The 24,044-nt window shown below is 41.4% G+C and overlaps 1 protein-coding gene across 15 annotated transcripts in view; it reads right to left on the bottom strand.

Moving 5' to 3' along the window:
* ptprt (protein tyrosine phosphatase receptor type T) overlaps positions 1-24,044 on the bottom strand; it is a 415,083-nt gene that overhangs the window by 142,296 nt on the left and 248,743 nt on the right. For all 15 annotated transcript variants that reach the window (XM_046310949.1, XM_046310947.1, XM_046310956.1 and 12 more), the window contains exon 9: positions 16,321-16,430. In XM_046310949.1, coding sequence (XP_046166905.1) covers positions 16,321-16,430 — 110 coding nt within the window. The remainder of the gene's footprint in view (positions 1-16,320; positions 16,431-24,044) is intronic.

The following is a 24,044-nucleotide window of genomic DNA, read 5'->3' as shown; positions in this document are numbered from 1 at the left end:
TGTTCACATCACCAAAAAACTATCATGGTCTAAACACACTAAGACAGTTGTGAAGAGGGCATGACAAAGCATATTACCCCTCAGGAGACTGAAAATATTTGGCATTGGTCCTCAGATCCTCTAAAGGATCTACTGCTGCACCATCGAGAGCATCCTGTCTGGTTACATCACTGCCTGGTATGGCAATAGGTCGGCCTCTGACCGCAAAGCACTACAGAGGGTAATGCGTAAGGCCCAGTACATCACTGGGGCCAAGCTTCCCTCTATACCAGAGTCAGAGGAAGGCCCTAAATATTGTCAAAGACCCCAGCATCCCTAGTCATAGACTGTTCTCTCTGCTGCCACACGTCAAGCAGTGCCAGAGCACCAAGTCTAGGTTCAAAAGGGTTCTTAACAGCTTCTACTCACAAGCCATAAGACTCCTGAACGGCTAATCAAAGGGCTACCCAGACCCCTCTTTTACACTGCAGCTACTCTGTTTATTATCTATGCATGGTCACTTTAATAAATCTACCTACATATACATATTAACTCAATTACCTCGACTAAGCCGTGAACCCACACATAGACTCTGTACCGGTACCCCCTCTATATACTGTAGCCTTGCTATTGTTATTTTACTGCTGCTGTATAATTATTTATTACTTCTTATTTTCAATTATGTATTTTTTATTTGAAACCTCTTAGGGCGGCTGCGAAATTTCGCAGTTTTTTGTTAAAAATTTCAGCGCCCTGCTACTCATGCCAGGAATATAGTATATGCATATGATTAGTATGTGTGGATAGAAAACACCCAGACGTTTCTAAAACTGGTTAAATCACAGCTGTGACTATAACAGAACGTGCGTTTCATCGAAAAGTGCAGGAGAATCTGATCACTGAAAATGGAAAAAAAAATATATATATAAAATATATTTCTGCGGTTTTGGGTAGCGCCGGCTACCGCAAAATCTGTTGTTTTAGATGAAGTTCCAGTACTTTGTGGTGCATGCTATCAGATAATAGCTTCTCATGCTTTCGCCAAAAAGCATTTTACAAATCTGACTCGGTAGCTAGATTCACAACGAGTGTAGCTTTAATTCACTACCTTGTATGTGTATTTTAATGAAAGTTTGAGTTTTATCAAAAACTATACGTGGCGCACTTGAAATTTCCGCTGATTTGATCCCACAGCGGGAGCACGTCACTAACAAGTTTTAACATGTTTTTCTTCTTAACTTCTAAAGCATTGTTTGTTAAGGGCTTGTAAGTAAGCATTTCACTGTTGTATTCTGGCACATATGACTGATTTTATTTGATTGATTAATCTGTTTCTGGCACACCTGTTAGCTTGCACGATTCTTGCCATTCTCATTTGACCTCTCTCATCAACAAGCTGTTTTTGCTCACATGACTGCTGCTGACTAGATGTTTTTTGTTTGTCACAACATTCTCGGTGACATGACGTTGGCTCGGGGGTAGGTTTATGACAGTCATAAATACCCCTTCCCCATTTTTCCACTCTCTACCCTACTGATGGGAAATTTGAAAACCCCTTGGTTAACATAGAGATTCTGGGAACATCAGAAGGTGGGGGGAAATTAACTATATTCTGGTAATCCGACCAATTGAACATATGCGGTGGTACTTAATGAATATGATGTCAGTTCGGTTGTCATCTGAGACATTCTCATCAATGATAAGATGACAAACCATACAGTGGAAAGTCTGCACATTGTAGTTATCGGATTCACATGGAATTGTTGTTCAATTTAAATGTTTGAATATAAAATTATTGGTGAAGAGATTAAACGTAATTTTAGCTTCCAAATAAGAGATTTGGGTTTTCATAAGGTTAGGGCTCTGCTCAATCAGTGGCCCGCCCTGTGAAGGGACATGGGTTATAAAACTTTTCAAACACGCCCAGCCTCTCCCTTCCTACATAAAGCCTTGACGACAATATAACCTCCTGTTCCAAGTACATGAGGACTGCAGCCTCTGCGTTAAAATGACTAACATGTCAACTACAGAACTAAGCCAACCTCAGTGTGAGCTTTGGTTGTGAATGGTATGAACTTTGAACTCTTATTCACTACAGAAGTGATACCTCGTAGCGGTAATTTAGAATGCATTAGATACTGTATTTACGATAGCACAGCTTCTCCCTTTGTCTCTCAGTCTTCCCGCTCTTTCACTCAAACCCAGCCTTTCTTTTGTGTAACCAGCTGTCATATCTGTTCCGCCCGCTAGGGACGTTTTCCTTTATGACGTAATTTGTTAACAAGGTATGATTACTTCTTTGTATATGTAATTCTTTGTGATTAGTTAGGTATTTAGTAAATAAATAATTAAACCCAATTTTGTATTGCTGATTCAACTGGTTAGCCAGGGTTCGTGAAGATAACCAAGAATGTACAACTTTCAGATGAGACAGAATTAAGGTGAAGATTAATATTGACTGCTATTGATGTAAAATATTACTAGGTCTTTAAGAGTTTATTCGGAAGATAACAGCTCTATAAATATTATTTTGTGGTGCCCGACTCTCTAGTTAATTACATTTACATGATTAGCTCAATTAGGTAATATTAATTACGGAGGAATTATTTTATAGAATAGCATGTCATATCACTTAATCCGGCGTAGCCAAAGACACGACATATGTAAACCTTAGACACGGTTGTGCTGAAAAGCCCAGGAGGATTCCACTTCTGAGATACTGTATCCGGCACGCCTGGTATTGACGATCATACCACGCTCAAAGTCGCTCAGATCACTTGTTTTGCCCATTTTAACATTCAATGGAACAGTACCTGAATGCTCATAATATAATAGCTGAAATCAATATTTATTAATGGGGACTCTTGCTCAGACTTACTCAGATAATTACTCAGAATGTTATCCCAAAATAATTTGTGTGTGAACACGTATTACTCTGGCTCTCCTTCTCCTTGGTTGATATACTCACCAGGGAGGCATCATAAAGCAGAGGTAGTTTATTTCCCCATGAAACAGCAGGCGCACTGAGGCACTGCACTGTGGGTAATGGAGAGACTACATCTGTAGGATAACTCATCGTTGAGACGAGAGATGAATGCCAGTTAAGGACGCTGTACCAAAACAGCAGCACACAAAAATGAAAGCAAAAGCAAAAGACGCGGGCCAATGTGTATATCTGCTTCAAAACCCATGCAATCTATGAAAAGTCTGCAAAGTACCATGGCAACAATGGCCTGAGTTGCTGTATCGATCTATAAATTTTTTCACCGCGGAGACAAAGTTGTGGACAGTTTTGAAAGCCACACGGCAATCAACGGTCTTGCATTATCCATTCATATCCATTCAGTTGTAAGCTTTTTCAGTTTCACATCAGATACAAATCTAGAGGGAATGATGCTGAGGCATGTGCGAATGAGAGGCTACAATGGGGCGAGAAAATGATAGGTCTATATAATATAAAAATAATAAAATATCATCGCAGCGCTAGCTGTGCCACCAGAGACTCTGGGTTCATGCCCAGGCTCTGTCGCAGCCAGCCGCGACCGGGAGATCCGTGGGGCGAATCACAATTGGCCTAGCGTCGTCCGGGTTAGGGAGGGTTTGGCCGGTAGAGATATCCTTGTCTCATCGCACACCAGCGAATCCTGTGGCAGGCCGGGCGCAGTGCACGCTAACCAAGGTCACCAGGTGCACAGTGTTTCCTCCGACACATTGGTGTGGCTGGCTTCCGGGTTGGATACGCGCTGTGTTAAGAAGCAGTGTGGCTTGGTTGGGTTGTGTTTCGGAGGATGCATGGCTTTCGACCTGCGTCTCTCCCGAGCCCGTACGGGAGTTGTAGCGATGAGACAAGATAGTAATTACCAACAATTGGATACCACAAAATTGGGGAGAAAAGGGGGTAAAATTTAAAATAATAACAATAAAAATAAATAAATAATAATTATACTAATAAAATATGCCATTTAGGAGACACATTTATCCAGAGTGACTCACATTTCATGAGTGCATACATTCTTTGGTGATCCCTGCAGGAATTCAACTGCCTGGGCATGTGATCAGTGGAGTTGGCTGCCTGGCTGCATTAGGGGCAGGCGACACGGCTGCTATATGGCTGCCAGCTCGGGGCATGGGACCTAATCCACTCCACTCAGGCCATTAGTGAACTGGTAAATGCAGGCCAGGCCTGTAATTGAGTTTAACGAGTATTAAGTGGCTTTGCTTGCACATCCATCGCTCCCTGGGAATCAGGGACACATGGGGTACCGCTTGCAACATGTTATATGTTCTGAAACAGATTAATTATTTGTGGCATGGAATTAATCAATTGCACAACATATAACATGTACAAACAACACCTTATATGGACAGAGGGTATGTGGGGTTGACTGGACTGTTGGATGGTCTACTGGATACAAGCTCCAAAAATCGTACAGGAGAGACTTGGATGTAACAGTGGTCCTACCAGGATGTGCACACAATTACAGTACAGTGCATGTAGGGAAAGATGTAAAGGAAGGGAATGTATTGACGCCCGACGTCCTTTGAGAACTGTCACAAAGTGATGCAAGACAAAGGAAGACTGTGTTCATTTGGGCACCGAATGTTTTTATGTACAGTTTCCAGCATTGTCATTTCATTTCATGTCATTTCATTCACAATCAACTGTGTTATGCGTCAGTTATGTAATTTGTCCATGAGATGGGAGAGATAGACCACAAAGACCAGGCAAATTCTAATTTGAATACCACTGATATACAGTGCATTCAGGAAAGTATTCAGACCCCTTCCCCTTTTCCACATTTTGTTAGGTTATAGCCTTATTCTAAAATTACTCAATCTACACAGGGTACCCCATCATGACAAAGCGAAGACAGGTTTTTAGACATTTTTGCAAATGTATTAAAAATAAAAAACAGAAATCCCTTATTTACACAAGTATTCAGACCCTTTGCTATGAGATTTGAAATTGAGCTCAGGTGCATCCTGTTTCCATTGATCATCCTTGAGATGTTTCAACAACTTGATTTGAGTCCACCTGTGGTAAACTCAATTGATTGGATATCATTTAGAAAGGCACACACCTGTCTATATAAGGTCCCAGAGTTGATAGTGAATGTCAGAGTAAAAACCAAGCCATGAGGTCAAAGGAATTGTCTGTTGAGCTCCGATACAGGATTGTGTCGGGGCACCAATCTGGGGAAGGTTACCAGAAACATTCTGCAGCACACAGTGGCCTCCATCCATTTCTGCAGTGTTGAAGTGTGGTGGTTAATATCTTTAATTTCAAATGAGGAGTGACGAACTTATCACACAAGTGAATGATGTGAGTGCTCTGCAATAACGATTGCTGGTTACGAACCACCCCTAGATGATTTGTTGAGAGCCCCCAGAAACAAAGGATACAAAGATCTTTTATAGAAAAGATACACCCCCCCTTAGTCTACATGACAAACAAAATATGTGTGGAATGGGTCACAAGGTTAGGATTTGTATGAAATAAATTAATTATACACAGCAGGCAGTATCTGCTGTAAAGAGTGTTCTTATTGTGTGGAAACCAGGGTCTGGGCCCCAAAACAAGGTTCCCCTCATCATCATCCATACCCGAGCCATCTCCACCCTGGTACCTCCCAGTACACAAACACCAACTCTTGCTACAGAATATGCGGTCTTTAGGTTTTATCACCAAAGGCATCTTAAATCCAATCTCAGCATTAAGTCCATAGAGGCCAAACTCAGAAAACTACGCACAGACGAGAGTGTTCTGAGAACACTACTCTATTCCATAAAATAACCATTTGATGCAATAACAGTATAACATAATATTGTAATTTCGCTCTCACAAAGGTCCCCAAGAACACAGTGGCCTCCATCATTCTTAAATGGAATACGTTTGGAACCACCAAGACTCATCCTAGAGCTAGACACTTGGCCAAACTGAGCAATCGGGAGAGGGTCAGGGAGGGCCTTGGTCAGGGAGGTGAACAAGAACCCGATGGTCACTGACAAAGCACCTCTGTGGACATGGGAGAACCTTTCAGAAGGACAACCACCTCTGCAGCACTCCACCAATCAGGCCTTTATGGTGGAGTAGCCAGACAGAAACCACTCCTCAGTAAAGGCACATGACAGCCCGCTTGGAGATTGCCAAAAGGTACCTGAAGGACTCTCAGACCATGAGAAACAAGATTCTCTGGTCTGATGAAACCAAGATTTAACTGTTTGGCCTGAATACCAACTGTCACATCTGGAGGAAACCTGGCACCATGGTGGTGGGAGCATCATGCTGTGGGGATGTTTTTCAGCGGCAGGGACCGGGAGATTAGTCAGGATCGAGGGAGGGATGAATGGAACAAAGTACAAAAAGATCCTTGATGACAACCTGCTGGGGCGAAGGTTCACCTTCCAACAGGAAAATGGTCCTAAGCACACAGCCAAGACAACGCATGAGTGGCTTCGGGACAAGTCTCGCTGAACCCGATCAAACATCTCTGGAAAGACCTGAAAATAGCTGTGCAGCAACGCTCCCCATCCAACCTGACAGAGCTTGAGAAGATATGCGGAGAAGAAAGGGAGAAACTCCCCAAATACAGGTGTGTCAAGCTTGCAGCATCATACCCAAGAAGACTCAAGGCTGTAATTGCAGCCAAAAGTGCTTCAACAAAGTACTGAGTAAGGAGTCTGAAGACTTATGTAAATGTGATATTTCCATGTTTTATTTAAAATACATTTTTTAATTAAAAAATGTTTTTGCTTAGACATTATGGGTTATTATGTGGCGATTGATGAGGGAAAAAAAGGATTTCATACATTTTAGAATAAGGCTGTAATGTAACTTTTGGAAAAAGCAAAGGGTTTTGAATACTTTCCGAATGCACTGTAGGCAAGCAATTGTTAAATGTACAGTACTGTTGTAAAATATGTACTCTATCCGAATCTCTATCCCTATAAGCACTCCTGATCCCCAGCTAAAACCTTGCACTTGCTGTCTTCACTCTAAACATATTCCCAGCCTCTAGCACAATCCCCTCCATCTCCATCCTCCGTGATTCTATGTCAATAGACACACAACTACTTGTGTACATGCTGTGATTCTTACAACAAAATACAACATTCCACCTAGATAAAATTTAATTGCGTCTGTTGTATCTCTATAAATGTATGCATCTCTATCCTGAAGGTGAGACACAAGGGACAGTTGCCACCTCTGCCACTTTACACGTCCCCACAGGCCCCGACGACAGGGAAAAGCAAACTGGGTTGGCTGCGAAGCTCACGAGAGAGAGCCAACCACTCAATTTAGCACATTGCTGACAGACAGATAGAAAATAAAATGTTTATCTTCGTGAGGCGCTAACTCGCCCCAATACATCAGGCCATTCACAACAGTTCTCAATTTATCCCGGTGGCACTCTTCAGAGGTACCCTACTGCCATCAGAGGCTGTGGGAGTAATGTGTGCGTTTGTGTGGTCAAAGAGTTGGAAATAGTTGAGCTGAGCACAGCATCATCACAGAGCTGAGATTGGCAACTGCATGGGATAATGTGTTTGCAGTTTCTATTAAGGGTGTATTAAGCTATGAGAAAAATTGGAAGTTGTGCTGTCCTATTCATCTAAATGGAAAAAAGAGGCTTCAAGCATTAGAGCAAAATCTCATTCGCCACCTCTGAATACAGACGGTAGCTTTGGTCACTGATCGTCAAAGGTAGAAAAACAAGTTCTATTCCCACAAACTACTTCTGTTTTCAACAAATATCATCAGGCACCCGAAAGACTGACGAGGAGTGGGAACATGTTCAACAAAACAGAGATCAACACAAAGCATTCAATTGCTGAAGTATTTTGCATGCAGACAATGCTTGGCGAAACGTAAGAGGGCACACTACAGAGAGAAAGCCACCTCAAACAGATTCTTCAGCACTGATTAATGCAAAGTCATTATGCGTCTTCCTTTTTTTCTGCGCAAGTCTTTCATATCTTCCCTTTCTCTTTTTTGTCAGCAAAGGCAATTAATTTCAGAAAAGCCTTGATGACTCGATAGTACAAAGTTGCTTTGTGAAAAACTGTGAGTGAGAAGCCTGTGTGTGTGTGTGGCCTGTGTGTGTGTGTGTGTGTGTGTGTGTGCGTATGTGTGTGATCAAAAGGCAGAATCCTAATCCTGAACACATCCTCAACCTGGCGCCCGGTGGTGCTCATCTTAGGGGGCCCTGTTTATGTACTCATACAGTATATTAATGTGTGTGTGTGTCTGCGTCTGTATGTGTACGTGTGATTCAGTGCTTGAACCTTGCCATTACACTTTGCTTGAACCCGCAGTCATGCCACTGCTGTTCTAGCATTAGCGTAGCTTAGAAGTCAACCCAGGTCACAGGAACTGACGGTTGCTTATAATACATGTATCGGTCATGGCGCATGTATCTGTTTGACATGTCAGCTATCTGGTTTGCATGATGTGAAAAAGTCAGACGGTTGTTTGTAAACAGACATCAGCATTGCGCATGGTTCATCTGTTAAGTCAAGTCAATGAGAGCTAAGAAAACATGTCAAATGCAATTGCAGTGATGGCATTTTAACTTGTATGAATGATAACATAGGTGTTCGCTCCCATTGATCCAGTGACTGGGTTATATGATCATACTACCTCTCTGACTGGGAGGCAGACCGTAGCGCACTGTAGCACAATGTTACAAAATAAATCCAAAGGAATACAAAAACAAGCATTTCTAATTGGATGAGTTAAGACAGCGAGCACCTCTCTGTTATACTCATTTTCTGAGCAATCTTTCCCATTTCAAAAATAATAAACACGACCCTGGTACTAGAATGGATTACAGACTGTGACCTTTCTGTGTGCCCACTGTACTTTGATTATTTCTAGTGAGCGGGGATCAGAGCTAGCCTAGCAGGATGGGGGCTAATACTACTGGGGATCAATATCTCGACCTGCGTTCGATTAGTCAATTGGCAAAGGACTGACAAGGGCACGATCAGTGTCAGGTCCATAAGCCTCCCTGCAGTAGTCTTTATCATGGGGCAATATTAGAGGGCCGTGGGCTTACAGCCCAAGCAGGATTTCATTTATATAAAATACTACATTAACATATTTTAACATATTTAAGTTTACTGCGAAAGTATATTGCGTAAGTATTCACCCCCTTGGCATTTTTCCCATTTTGGTGCCTTACAACCTGGAATTAAAATCTATTTGGAGGGGGGGTTGTATAATATATAATTTCATTTACACAACATGCCTACCACTTTGAAGATGCAAAATATTTTTTATTGTGAAACAAACAAGAAATAAGAAAAAAAAATGAAAACTATAGCGTACATAACTATTCACCCGCCCAAAGTCAATACTTTGTAGAGCCACCTTTTGCAGCAATTACATCTGCAAGTCTCTTGGGGTATGTATCCAACCCCTGGCACATCTAGCCAATTGGATTTTTTCCCATTCATTAAGGCAAAACTGCTCCAGCTCCTTCAAGTTGGATGGGTTCCACTGGTGTACAGCAAACTTTAAGTCATACCACAGATTCTCAATTGGATTAAGGTCTGGGCTTTGAGTAGGCCATTCCAAGACATTTAAAATGTTTCCCCTTAATAAATCACTTGAGTGTTGCTTTATCAGTATGCTTAGGGTCATTGTCCTGCTGCAAGGTAAACCTCCGTCGCAGTCTCAAATCTCTGGGAGACAAACAGATTTCCCTCAAGAATTTCCCTGTATTTAGCACCATCCATCATTCCTTCAATTCTGACCAGTTTCCAAGTCCCTGTCGATGAAAAACATCCTCACAGCATGATGATACCACCACCATGCTTCATTGTGGGGATGTTGTTCCCGGGGTGATGAGAGGTGTTGGGTTTGTGACAGACATAGCGTTTTCCTTGATGGCCAAAAAGCTACATTTTAGTCTCATCTGACCAGAGTACCTTCTTCCATATGTTTGGGGAGTCTCTCACATGCCTTTTAGCAACACCAAATGTTTTTGCTTATTTTGTTCTTTAAGCAATGTTTTTTTTCTGGATACTCGTCTGTAAAGCCCAACTCTGTGAAGTGTATGGTTTAAAGTGGTCCAAATGGGCAGATACTCCAATCTCCGCTGTGAAGCTTTGCAGCTCCTTCAGGGTTATCTTTGGTCTCTTTGTTGCCTCTCCGATTAATGCCCTCCTTGCCTGGTCAGTGAGTTTTGGTGGGCAGCCCTCTCTTGGCAGGTTTGTTGTGATGCCATATTCTTTCCATTTTTAAGAATGGATTTAATGGTGCTCCGTGGGATGTTCAAAGTTTCTGATATTTTTTTATAACCCAACCCTGATCTGTACTTCTCCACAACTTTGTACCTGACCTGTTTGGATAACTCTGTGGTCTTCATGGTGCCGTTTGCTTGGTGGTACCCCTTGCTTAGTGGTGTTGTAGACTCTGGGGCCTTTCAGAACAGGTGTATATATACTGAGATCATGTGACAGATCATGTGACACTTAAATAAAGTCCACCTGTGTGCAATCTAACTAATTATGTGACTTCTGAAGGTAATTTTGTTGCACCACATCTTATTTAGGGGCTTCATAGCAAAGGAGGTGAATACGTATGCACATACCACTTTTCTGTTTTTTTGTTTGTTTTTAAACAAATACTTTTTTTAAATTTCACTTCACCAATTTGGTCTATTTTGTGTATGTCCATTACATGAAATCCAAATAAAAATCCATTTAAATTACAGGTTGTAATGCAAAAAAAATTAAAATAGGAAAAACTCCAAGGGGGATGAATACTTTTGCAAGGCACTGTAAATTTGAAATGTATTTCATGTCAATCTTATTTGTATTTTATTAATGTTTAAGTATATTAAATACATATAAAATGATCTAAATTGGGACATTTCTTGTAAATAAGTATATTCTTTGTATATTAGATAAAGAGCAAAATAAATATACTTTGAATACACCTGAAGTACATTATGTATATTTCTCATAAATTAGAAAAATACAAAAATGGTCATTTGAATTACAATTCCTGTATTTTCTTTGCAAAAAAAGTATATTTATAATGTGATTTAAGTATAATTTTACATGTACACTTCTAATCATTAACCACTGTAGCTAATATAATTTGCCATGTAAAGGTTACCTTCATTGACCAAGGAATCTTCTCAACCAATTTGAACAAGTTATTTACAGCAGTTGTTGCTGAAGCAGTAGTTTACAAATAATGCTTTGGAGAACTGTGCACCAGTGGAATTTTACATTTTAGTGGTTCAGATTACGGTGGTAAATGTTTAATATGTAATGTGTAATTAAAAGTACAACATTATTCAGTTTGAAAATGAACATCAAACATTTTAAGAAGCTACATATGAGGAACAATATCCTATTATAAATCAAAACTTCAGCTGCAGAAAAGGATGCTGGGGAATAAGCAAACAACTTTGCATATGCATTTTTTAAAGTTTACTTTAAATATATTGTGCACATTTAAATTAAATATACCTCTTTGAAAGTATATTTAAGTATATTTTCTTGCGATATGAAAAATTGTACTCTCAGGAAGCATGTTCCTCAGCTGTGCATGTTTCCTTATGTGGAATAAACAATCGTTATTATTGTCAACTTTTCCTGCACTCTTCTGAACAGGAATTCAGAAAGTACTTCAAAACTCATTATTGGTGAAGATACAGTGCCTTGCGAAAGTATTCATACCCCTTGGATTACTTCACATTTTATTGCTACATTTTTTTTGTCAACAATCTACACAAAATATTATAATGGAATCTTTTTTTTTCAGATTGATAGATATGAAATAACTAAAACATAGTTGTTGCTTAAGTATTCAGTTAAGTATTCAGAGTCAATACATGCTAGAAACACCATTGGCAGCGATTGCAATGGTGAGTTTTCTTGTGTAAATCTCTAAGAGCATGACACACTTGGATTGTGCAATATTAGACGTTTATTCTTTTCAGAATTCTTCAAGCTCTGTCCAGATGATGGGGATCATGACAAGACAGCAATTTTCAAATCTTGCCATAGATTTTTAAACTGATTTATTAAACCAAAACTGTCTGCTTTGGCCACTCAGGAACATTCACTGTTTTGTTGGTAAGCAACTTCAGTGTAGATTTGGCATGTGTTGTCGGTTATAGTCCTGCTGAACAGTGACTTCCTCTCCCAGTGTCTGTTGTAAAGCAGACGGAAGAAGGTTTTCCTCTAGGTTTTTGCCTGTGCTTAGCTCCACCCGGTGTCTTTCTGAATGTCCTTGAGTGACACCAGCCAGAGTCCGGACTTGAACCCAATCGAGCATCTCTGGAGAGACCTGAAAATAGCTGTGCAGCAACACTCCCCATCCAACCTGACAGAGCTTGAGGGGATGTGCAGAGAAGAATGGGAGAAACTCCCCTAATACAGGTGTGCCAAGCTTGTAGCATCGCACTCAAGAAGACTCGAGGCTGTAATTGCTGCCAAAGGTGTTTCAACAAAGTACTGAGAAAAGGGTCTGAATACTTATGCAAATGTGATATATAAGTGTTATAAATTAGCAAACATTTCTAAAAAACAGTTTTTGCTTTGTCATCACGGGGTATTGTGTGTAGATTGATGAAGGGATTTTTTTTACATCCATTTTTACATTGTAGAACAACAAATGTAGAAAAAGTAAAGTCTGAATAATTTCCGAATGCACTGTATACTGTTCTATCCTACATATTCTACAGATATACTAAATATTCTATCCACATAATGTCCATAATGGCTATACATTCCATCACACACAAACACACTTACAGTGGGGAGAACAAGTATTTGATACACTGCCAATTTTGCAGGCTTTCCTACTTACAAAGCATGTAGATGTCTGTCATTTTTTAAATCATAGGTACACTTCAACTGTGAGAGACGGAATCTAAAACAAAAATCCCAAAAATCACATTGATGATTTTTAAGTAATTAATTTGCATTTGAACCCGTTTGTTGGTTCATATTACAGGCCTTTATGAACAGTGTCACGTCTCTATGCATATTAGTGTGTTTACCATCACCAAAAAGGTTTCAACCACCCTCTGCCCACCTCGCCACATCCTCTCCCGCCTCCTTTATTTTCCCATTTGAGGATATTGTCCCTAATCTAATTTGCCAGTGGCCTAAAAGCGAGAGAAGAGTCCTTTGGATCCTCAGATCTCCCAGATGATTCCATCGGAGGCTTTTAATCCAATCAATAGTGATAATTATAGGCAATTACACCAAATGGGAACGCATTGTACTGGACTTAATTTTTTTTTTTCATATTTTCGGACAATCCTGTTATGGACGAGACGGCAAAAGGCTAATTTCATATTAATGATGCTGGCTCGGAAACAAAAGCTACTTGTAAATTGAAAGTCGGCTCAGATTCAGACACACAGAATAAAATGTAGAAGGAGCCTTTTGTCCGTCCCTCGCCCCCTCACTCACACAAACATGCATTTAATGGACCACCAAGGTCATTTGATTTGATTTTAACAAAGTTATACGATCTCATATAGAAAGAAATGTAACAGCAGATCAATACTTAATTAGTGTGGACTGTCCATAGACTGCAGAGTCTACTTCGAAATGAATGACAAGTCTACCTTTCTAAACAATGGTTCAAAAAGGACTCCACTCATCATAAGACTTTATGGTGCCTTTTCTCTGCAGCTCCTTGACACCTTTTTAAGGCCTAGCTAAATGTCACAGCACCGTGGTCCAGAGGAAATACATTATTTCATAATGTATTTAAACATAAATATATTCGGCAAGACGGAGCTGCTCTTCCTCCCGGGGAAGGACTGCCCGTTCCATGATCTCGCCATCACGGTTGACAACTCCATTGTGTCCTCCTCCCAGAGCGCTAAGAACCTTGGCGTGATCCTGGACAATACCCTGTCGTTCTCAACTAACATCAACAACAACATCCGCAGACCCTGCCTCACACAGGAAGCGGCGCAGGTCCTAATCCAGGCACTTGTCATCTCCCGTCTGGATTACTGCAACTCACTGTTGGCTGGGCTCCCTGCCTGTGCCATTAAACCCCTACAACTCATCCAGAACGCCGCAGCCCGTCTAGTGGACAGCGGAGTCAATCACCACCTTCCGGAGACACCTGAAACCCCACCTCTTTAAGGAATACCTAGGATAGGTTAAGTAATCCCTCTCACCCCACCCCCCCCTAAGTTTTAGATGCACTATTGTTAAGTGACTGTCCCACTGGATGTCATAAGGTGAATGCACCAATTTGTAAGTCGCTCTGGATAAGAGCGTCTGCTAAATGACTTAAATGTAAATGTAAATGTAGTGTTCAACCTTCCCAAGTTCTCTCACGTCACCCCACTCCTCCGCTCTCTCCACTGGCTTCCAGTTGAAGCTCGCATCCGCTACAAGACCATGGTGCTTGCCTACGGAGCTGTGAGGGGAACAGCACCTCAGTACCTCCAGGCTCTGATCAGGCCCTACACCCAAATAAGGGCACTGCGTTCATCCACCTCTGGCCTGCTCGCCTCCCTACCACTGAGGAAGTACAGTTCCCGCTCAGCCCAGTCAAAACTGTTCGCTGCTCTGGCTCCCCAATGGTGGAACAAACTCCCTCACGACGCCAGGACAGCGGAGTCAATCACCACCTTCCGGAGACACCTGAAACCCCATCTCTTTAAGGAATACTTAGGATAGGATAAAGTAATCCTTCTCACCCCCCCCCTTAAAATATTTAGATGCACTATTGTAAAGTGGCTGTTCCACTGGATGTCATAAGGTGAATGCACCAATTTGTAAGTCGCTCTGGATAAGAGCGTCTGCTAAATGACTTAAATGTAAATGTAATGTAAATGAAATGACATGCAAATCTGAAAATGGTCACCTGAAAATCAACTATCCCTCTAATCTCTGGTAAGACCACAAGCTTCACATGTTAGCCATTGTGGATAGTTCACAAGAAGGGTTGGCTGGTACACTACATGACCAAAAGTACATGGACACCTGCTCATCGAAACATCTCATTCCAAAATCATGGGTATAAATATGAAGTTGGTCCCGCCTTTGCTGCAATAACAGCATCCACTCTTCTGGGAAGGCTTACCACTAGATGTTGGAACATTGCTGCGGGGACTTGCTTCCATTCAGCCACAAGAGCATTAGTGAGGTTCTTCCACAACGATCTCAACAAACCATTTCGGTATGGACCTTGCCTTGTGCACGAGGTCATTATCATGCTGGAACAGGAAAGTGCATTCCCCAAAATTTTGACAAAAAGTTGGAAGCACAGAATCGTTAAGATTTCCCTTTAATGGAATTAAGGGGCCTAGCCCGGACCATAAAAAACAGCCCCAGACCATTATTCCGCTTCCACCAAATTTTACAGTCGGCACTATGCATTTGGGCAGATCGCGTTCTCCTGGCATCTACTGAACACAGATTTGTCTGTCGGGCTGCCAGATGGTGAAGTGTGAGTCATCACTCCCTAGAGGTTTCCACTTCACAATAACAGCACTAACAGTTGACCGGGGCAGCTCTAGCAGGAAAGAAATTTGACGAACTAACATGTTGGAAAATTGGCATCCTATGATGGTGCCACATTGAAAGTCACTAAGCTCTTCAGTAAGACCATTCTACTGTCAATGTCTGTCTATAGAGATTGCATGGCTGTGTGCTCGATTTTATACACCTGTCAGCAACGGGTGTGGCTGAAATAGCTGAATCCACTAATTTGAAGGGGTTTCCACATACTTTTGTGTATATAATGTATTTTAATGACTGCCAGATTAATAATAATAATTATTGATTGTATTTATTTAGCGCTTTTCCACCTAGGTGCTCAAACAGCTTTAAGTAAGGGGGAACTCACCTCTACCACCATCAATGTATGGCACCCACTTGGGTGATGCACAGCAACCATTTTTGAGCCTGAAGACTCACCACACATCAGCTAGCATGGTGGAGAGGTGAGGAGTCAGGAAATTCATGTAATTTCTCATATGAAAGGCAACACCCTCGGCAGGGCAATGTTCCCTTTACTGCCCTGGGGCACTGGAATCTTATTAGACCAAGAGTGCCCCCTTCTGACCTGCCAAAACCACTTCCAGCAGCATCTGGTCTCCCATTCAAGGACCGACCAGGACCGATCCTGCTTAAAGTTAAGCTTCTTAATTTGTGAAAAAAATGTAATTGAGAGCTGGGAACTATGAGTAAGACAAAGTGTGAAATATGAGAAAAATATGTTGTGTTGTGCAAGTTGAGGATATAATTCTGAGCATATTTCCTGTGTGCTGAGGAAGTGAGAAAATAACCCTGTTAGCAGCTGCCATGATGACCTGTGTTGGCTGTGTCAATGAGACTCACCTCGTAGAGCGTGATGACGCCATTGGTCTCGTTAGGTGCCTTCCACTGCATGAAGATCTTCTCTTCGTACGGTCCGGTCTGGATGGATTCCAAAGGAACAGAGCCAGGAACTGGAGGAAAGGAAAGACATACACAGGTGTGAGGGAATGTTCAAGCAAAGTATGAGAGCAAGTTTGAGCACTAAAAACACACACATACTGTATGTGCATGACATGCACACGCACACCACTGTGATCAGCCACTTGGTGCACAACACCATGGTCTGAGAACAATTTAACCATTCAACGATGTAGCGTAGTATCCAAGACGTTACAGCGCATTAACAACGGCACACTCCAATCATCCAAAGAGTGTCACACACACCAAGCAAAATAATTATTTACAACACTACTCCAATTTCCAATTTCTCCAGCACTTGACAGACAGGCAGCCAAAGGCAAGAAAGCAGATGGAAGAAGGCCCAATCTAGCAGCATTCACTCCTTCAGAAAACAATTTAGTGAGCATGCGAACGTGTCAGTCATTTTCAGCACACTCCTCACACTTCATTGAGCGCGGTTTACGTTTTGCACACGTGTTGACACAGACACACACCGTGTACGTGCTGGACACAAACAGTATCGAGTGAGTTCTTTGAAAGTGGTAACTCATCTAAATGTTAAAGGAGGAAGAGCGCATCGGTGGCTTAACCCTAGGACTGGTGGAGCAAACGGTTGAAGTCGATGGAAACCTCCTCAGGGATTAATCCTCACTCCCTTTGATTTGATATTCATTTATGGCAGTCTAATGAGTTATATACCTTCCAGCCAGGAGAAAATTCATGGTAATAGCCCTGTTAAAAGTCCATTTAGTCCAACTTCAAACACACGTTTGCATTAAACACTCCCACTCCACAATAATCGGCAGGGCAGAAAAATGTGCTGGTCTGGAACGATACCGGCTTTAGCTACCTCAACAGGGCAGATGGCGGGATAGAGTGATGGTGAGCCAGAGGGATGGGAACTGGACTATTTGACACATTGCTATGCTTTAATGAGGATGTGTTATTCTAATGCAACTAAATACAGTGAGCTCCAAAAGTATTGGGACAGTGTCACATTTGTTGCTGTTTTGGCTCTGTACTCCAGCACTTTGGATGATACTATGAGGTTAAAGTGCAGATTAAAATAAAATTAAAAAATGACAATCGAAATGTAATCTATATAATTTAAAAATGACAGCACTTTTTGTACATTTTAGGGGACCAAAAGTATTATGACAAATTCACTTACATTTGAGTGTACAAACATTAGGAACAGCTTCCTAATATTGAGATGCACCCCCTTTTGCCATCCGAACAGCCTCAATTCATCGGGGCATGGACTCAAGGTGCCAAAAGCGTTCCACAGTTGTGAAAAGTTGTCTGGATGTTCTTTCAGTGGTGGACCCTTCTTGATACATACAGAAAACTGTTGAGCGTGGAAAACCGTTGCAGTTCTTGGCAGACTCAAATCGGTGCACCTGGCATCTCCTGCTACACCCCGTTCAAAGGCACTTAAATATTTTGTCTTGCCCATTCACCCTCTGAATGGCACACACACACACATTCCATGTCTCAAGACTTTAAAAATCCTTCTTTAACCGGTCTCCTCCCCTTTAACTACACAGATTGAAGTAGTTTAACGTGTGACATCAGTAAGGGATCATAGGTTTCACCTAGTCAGTCTATGTCATGGAAAGATGTGTATGTGTATTAAAGTAGACAAAAGGTTAGTATTTGGTCCCATATCCCTAGCACGCAATGATTACACCAAGCTTGTACCTCTACAAACTTGTTAGATGCATTTGCTGTTTGCTTTGGTTGTGTTTTAGATTTTTTTGTTCCCAATAGAAATGATTGGCATATAATGTATTGTGTCATTTTGGAGTCACTTTTATTGTAAATAAGAATCTAATATGTTTGTAAAGACCTCTACAATAATGTGGATGCTACCATGATAACGGATAGTCCTGAATGAACCGTCAATGATGAGTGAGAAAGTTAGACGCACAAATATCACACCCCCAAGACATGCTTATCTCTCACCATCACAAAAACAGGGGATGCTATACTGTTGTTGGGTTGTTGTTTTTTTTTGGGGGGGGGGTTGATATTCATGGGGTACTAAGCCAAAACAAACTGTCACTGTCCCAATACTTTTGGAGCTCAGTGTAGTTTGTGTCCCATTTGGAAGAATTGGTTCAAGATGTAATTCAAAGATATTAGTCTTGTCATTCTCCAATGAAATTTTGAAGTGACAGTGTCCACTTCATCATTTAAATATGCAATATGATAATGGACCAAGATGAAAGCACACAATCCATACTTGTTACATGAGGGTTTTCATAAACAGGTGTTGTGTGCCGCCATACCTTGTGCACATATGCAGAGTTAAAACATTGAAATAATTTTTGGATTGGTGATTTAAAACAGGCCTTGATTAGCCTGCCTTGACTGGTGAGAGCATATCAAATTACCTTACAAAATGAAACACTATTACATCTGTCTTTCCATTCTGCATCTTATAAGTCCATCTGTGTGTGTGTGTGTCTGTGTGTCTGTGCTGGAGGCAGGAATAAAGGCTTCATCAAAACGATATATGCCACTGTAACACATGCATCAAAACTCGATTAACTTCCTGTCTACAGAGTGTCTGAGTGGCATGTTTCATTAAGCTGGTAGCGAGGATAACATTTCTCTTGTGCTCACCCCCCCCCCCGGCCAATTGTGACGTGAATGCATCGGCTGTTTGACGCCTTAGTCTCCAGTCCATGTTAATTCCTGACATTATCTTTAATGGTGCTAGTAAGACTTTACGTAATTTAGTGAGTGGTATCAATAGGCTTAATTTAGACCTGAATCACTCGCGACCTGCCCTGTCTGGAAATAGGTGGAATACCAGCATTAGACTAAGTTGCTACCATGTCATCCAAGGCTAAAGCCAGTGGGAGTAAGGGAGAGGACAGTGTTTATCACAGGTGAATGATATTTCAAAATAACAAAAAAGGGTTGTAGAGGTAGTTGTTTCAACAACCGGAAAATAGCTTCAAGAGCTTTGGACTCATTATACCGATGGACTCAACTAACATGAGAATGAACGATCTGACCAGATCGGTCCAGGACCTTAAAGACAGTTAGCAGTTCTCCCAGGGAGAAGTGATGTCCTGAAAAACTCTTGCAGCATGATGATAACAAACTGTAAGCACACGCGAGATGATATCAGCACTGTCTTTCAATCATTATTACAGATTATCTAAAGGGACAATTGAGGAGGAATACCATCGTTGTGGATGGCATACCAGAGTCTTCACAGGAGAACTGGGCAGAGTCTGAGGAGAAAGAAAAATGATCTCTGAGAAGCTGCCGATGGATCACCAGGCCGATAGTGATCCAGTTCCTAAGGTTTAAGGACAAAATGGCTGTTACTGAGCGAGCTAAGAACTTGAGAGGAACCAATATATTCCTTATCAAGGACTACTTGGAAGCTGTGCGCACGATGTGCAAAGAACTTATCCGAGCCATGAAAGCTGCCAGAGAGCGTGGGGACATTGCATCAATCTGCTACGACAGGCTCATTGTCTACCCTCCCCCTCAAAAGATTGGGAGGAGTGGGAGGAGTGAGACAGCCTAGCTTCCGGGTCAGTAGCTTAAGCCCCATATCACAGATACACATAGACACCAGCCTGATTGACTGACTCTATTAGGCAAACAATGTTCTTGTCATGTGTGTTAAATATATATATATAAAGGGAACACTTAAACAACACAATGTAACTCCAAGTCAATCACACTTCTGTGAAATCAAAATGTCCACTTAGGAAGCAACACTGATTGACAATACATGGCTGATGTTTTGGTCACTTTTGAATGCTGGCGGTGCTTTCACTCTAGTGGTAGCATGAAACGGAGTCTACAACCCACACAAGTGGCTCAGGTAGTGCAGCTCATCCAGGATGGCAGATCAATGCGAGCCGTGGCAAGAAGGTTTGCTGTGTCTGTCAGTGTATTGTCCAGAGCATGGAGATGCTACCAGGAGACAGGTCAGTACATCAGAAGATGTGGAGGAGGCCGTAGGAGGGCAACAACCCTGCAGCAGGACCGCTACCTCCGCCTTTGTGCAAGGAGAAGCAGGAGGAGAACTGCCAGAGCCCTGCAAAATGACCTCCAGCAGGCCACAAACGTGCATGTGTCGGCTCAAACGGTCAGAAACAGACTCCATGAGGGTGGTAATGAGGGCCCGACGTCCACAGGTGGGGGTTGTGCTTACAGCCCAACACTGTGCAAGACGTTTGGCATTTGTCAGAGAACACCAAGATTGGCAAATTCGCCACTGGCGCCCTGTGCTCTTCACAGATGAAAGCAGGTTCACACTGAGCATGTGACAAACGTGACAGAGTCTGGAGACGCCGTGGAGAACGTTCTGCTGCCTGCAACATCCTCCAGCATTTGGAGGTGGGTCAGTCATGGTGTGGGGTGGCATTTCTTTGGGGGGCCACACAGCCCTCCATGTGCTCGCCAGCGGTAGCCTGACTGCCATTAGATACCGAGATGAGATCCTCAGACCCCTTGTGAGACCATATGCTGGTGCGGTTGGCCCTGGGTTCCTCCTAATGCAAGACAATGCTAGACCTCATGTGGCTGGAGTGTGTCAACAGTTCCTGCAAGAGGAAGGCATTGATGCTATGGACTGGCCCGCCCGTTCCCCAGACCTGAATCCAATTGAGCACATCTGGGACATCATGTCTCGCTCCATCCACCAACGCCACGTTTCACCTCAGACTGTCCAGGAGTTGGCGGATGCTTTAGTCCAGGTCTAGGAGGAGATCCCTCAGGAGACCATCCGCCACCTCATCTGGAGCATGCCCAGGCATTGTAGGGAGGTCATACAGGCCGTGGAGGCCACACACACTACTGAGCCTCATTTTGACTTGTTTTAAGGACATTACATCAAAGTTGGATCAGCCTGTACTGTGGTTTTCCACTTTAATTTTGAGTGTCACTCCAAATCCAGACCTCCATGGGTTGATACATTTGATTTCCATTGATATTTTTTGTGATTTTGTTGTCAGCACATTCAACTAAAAATGTATTTAATAAGAATATTTCATTCATTCAGATCTAGGATGTGTTATTTTAGTGTTCCTTTTATTTTTTTGAGCAGTTTATATACACACACATACACACAATACCGGTAAAAAGTTTTAGAACATCTACTCATTCAAGGGTTTGTCTTTATTTTTACTATTTTCTACAGTATAAAAATGATAGTTAAGACATAAAAACTATGAAATAAGACATGTGGAATCACGTCGTAACCAAAAATTGTTAAATAAAAAAATATATATTTGAGATTCTTCAAATAGCCACCTTTTATCTTGATGATAGCTTTGCACATGCTTGGCATTCTCTCAACCAGCTTCACCTGGAATGCTTTTCCAACAGTCTTGAAGGAGTTTCCACATATCCTGAGCACTTGTTGGCTGCTTTTCCTTCACCCTGCGGTCCAACACATCCAAAAGTATCTCAATTTGGGTTGAGGTCGGCTGAATGTGAAGGCCAGGTCATCTGATGCAGCACTCCATCACTCTCCTTCTTGGTCAAATAGCCCTTACACAGCCTGGAGGTGTGTAGGGTCATTGTCTGGTTGAAAAACAAATGATAGTCCCACTAAGCACAAACCAGATGTGATGACGTATCGCTGCAGAATGCTGTGGTAGCATGTGTGTTTTGAATTCTAAATAAATCACAGACAGTGTCACCAGAAAAGCACCATCACACCGCCTCCTCCATGCTTCACAGTGGGAACCACACATGTGGATATCATCCTTTCACCTACTCTGCGTCTGACAAACACACAGCGGTTGGAAACAAAATGCGAGGGGCTGAGGATGAACCCAGGTGTAGAAAATGGACCAGATGAGGAATGAAAGATTTGGGATGAACATAAAAACTTTACTTCAAAAACGAGAACATAAGGATAATAGCGATACTGGAAAAACAACAAACAATAGGACTAGTAAACACACTCTGGGACAAATACACAGGGAACAAAAACCAAGCTACTGCAAAGGGAAACAGAAAATACACCTCTCTTAAAGGGAAATCATAATTAGTAACAGGACACACCTGTCATTGCAGCAGAGATATCTCTGGGTCTTCCTTTCCTATGATGGTCTTCATGAGAGACAGTTTCATCATAGCGCTTGATGGTTTTTGCGACTGCACTTGAAGTAACTTTCAAAGTTCTTGAAATTCTCCGGATTGACTGACCTTCATGTCTTAAAGTAATGATGGACTGTCATTTCTCTTTGCTTACAGTATTTGAGCTTTTCTTGGCATAATATGGACTTGGTCTTTTACCAAATAGAGCTATATTCTGTATACCACCCTTGTCACAACACAACTGATGCTCAAACGCATTAAGGAAAGAAATTCCACAATTTCTTCTAACTTTTAACAAGGCACACCTGCTAATTGAAATGGATTCCAGATGACTACCTCATGAAGCTGGTTGAGAGAATGCCAAGAGTGTGAAAAACTGTCATCAAGGCAAAGGGTGGCTACTTTGAAGAATCTCAAATATAAACTATATTTTGTAACACTTTTTTGGCTACTACAAGATTCCATATGTGTTATTTCATAGTTTTCATGTCTTCACTATTATTCTATAGTGTAGAAAATAGTACAAATAAACAAAAACCCTTGAATGAGTAGGTGTGTCCAAACTTTAGACTGGTACTCTGTATATACACACGTTAGTGCCTTAGACCGCGCTCCCGTTTTCCCTTGAAACGATATAACTGATCGAGATCTAATTACTTTAAAATAGAGATTACGTTAGTTTTCTTTTTGTTTTTACACATTGCTTATTTTTTTCCATCAACAGACTTGTTCAATTGTGTTGAATGGGATAAGTATGATAAGTATGCTAAACTTTAGGAAATAACATATTACATACTTTTTGTATGCTTTTAATTTTCCATTTTATTGGGCATTAACAACTGAATAAATGAATGCTTGATGGATCTAGTGTATGTTTCCGACCCTAAAGGGAAGAATCGCTATTTAAAGTTGGCATACAAACATACCCTTAACTGAAAAACAATGGTTTGCTAAAGCGGAGAAGCAATGATGTAACACAGCAAATGGGAGCTTGAGATTAAAAGGAGATGAGCATTTTTTGCTGTTTTGTTCAAGGGCTTGTTTTTCACATTATGGTCAAGAAATGTATGTTGTAAACAAAATGAGTCATTTTGTGCTTAAATTGGAAGTGTGTAATCAATATTTTCAGATACATTTGTTGATGTATTTGACCTTGGTTGCCTATTGTTTACACTGTTTAACATTCAGTTACCGAGTGTAAATTGAAATGCTATTTATTATTTATTTTTCTATGTCCATTGTAGAAAGTTCACAAATAGAAATCAACCTATTTGAAAAGATTTTACAGATTTTTTTTTTAAAGATAGCGCATGCCAAGAAAAACAACAAAAAGCAGTATTGTGTTTTTCATGCTGTGCTCCATAAAAGCTGTCTCTCTAAAGTCAGATAAATCTCCAGTAAAAGGATTATTCAATCCTCACTATTTTAAATCTCCTCAGGGACCTCACTGATTTTCTAATAATAGATGATTTAACCATCCAGGGTGCGCTCAAGACAAAACACATGCCAAATGAGAAATTGAGAACAATCCTCACGCTTGTTTT

Source organism: Oncorhynchus gorbuscha, linkage group LG18 (genome assembly GCF_021184085.1).
Source record: "Oncorhynchus gorbuscha isolate QuinsamMale2020 ecotype Even-year linkage group LG18, OgorEven_v1.0, whole genome shotgun sequence".
In the NCBI taxonomy this organism is placed as follows: domain Eukaryota; kingdom Metazoa; phylum Chordata; class Actinopteri; order Salmoniformes; family Salmonidae; genus Oncorhynchus; species Oncorhynchus gorbuscha.
Note: the sequence above shows the minus strand (reverse complement) of the source record. Positions and strands in the feature narration are given on the sequence as shown.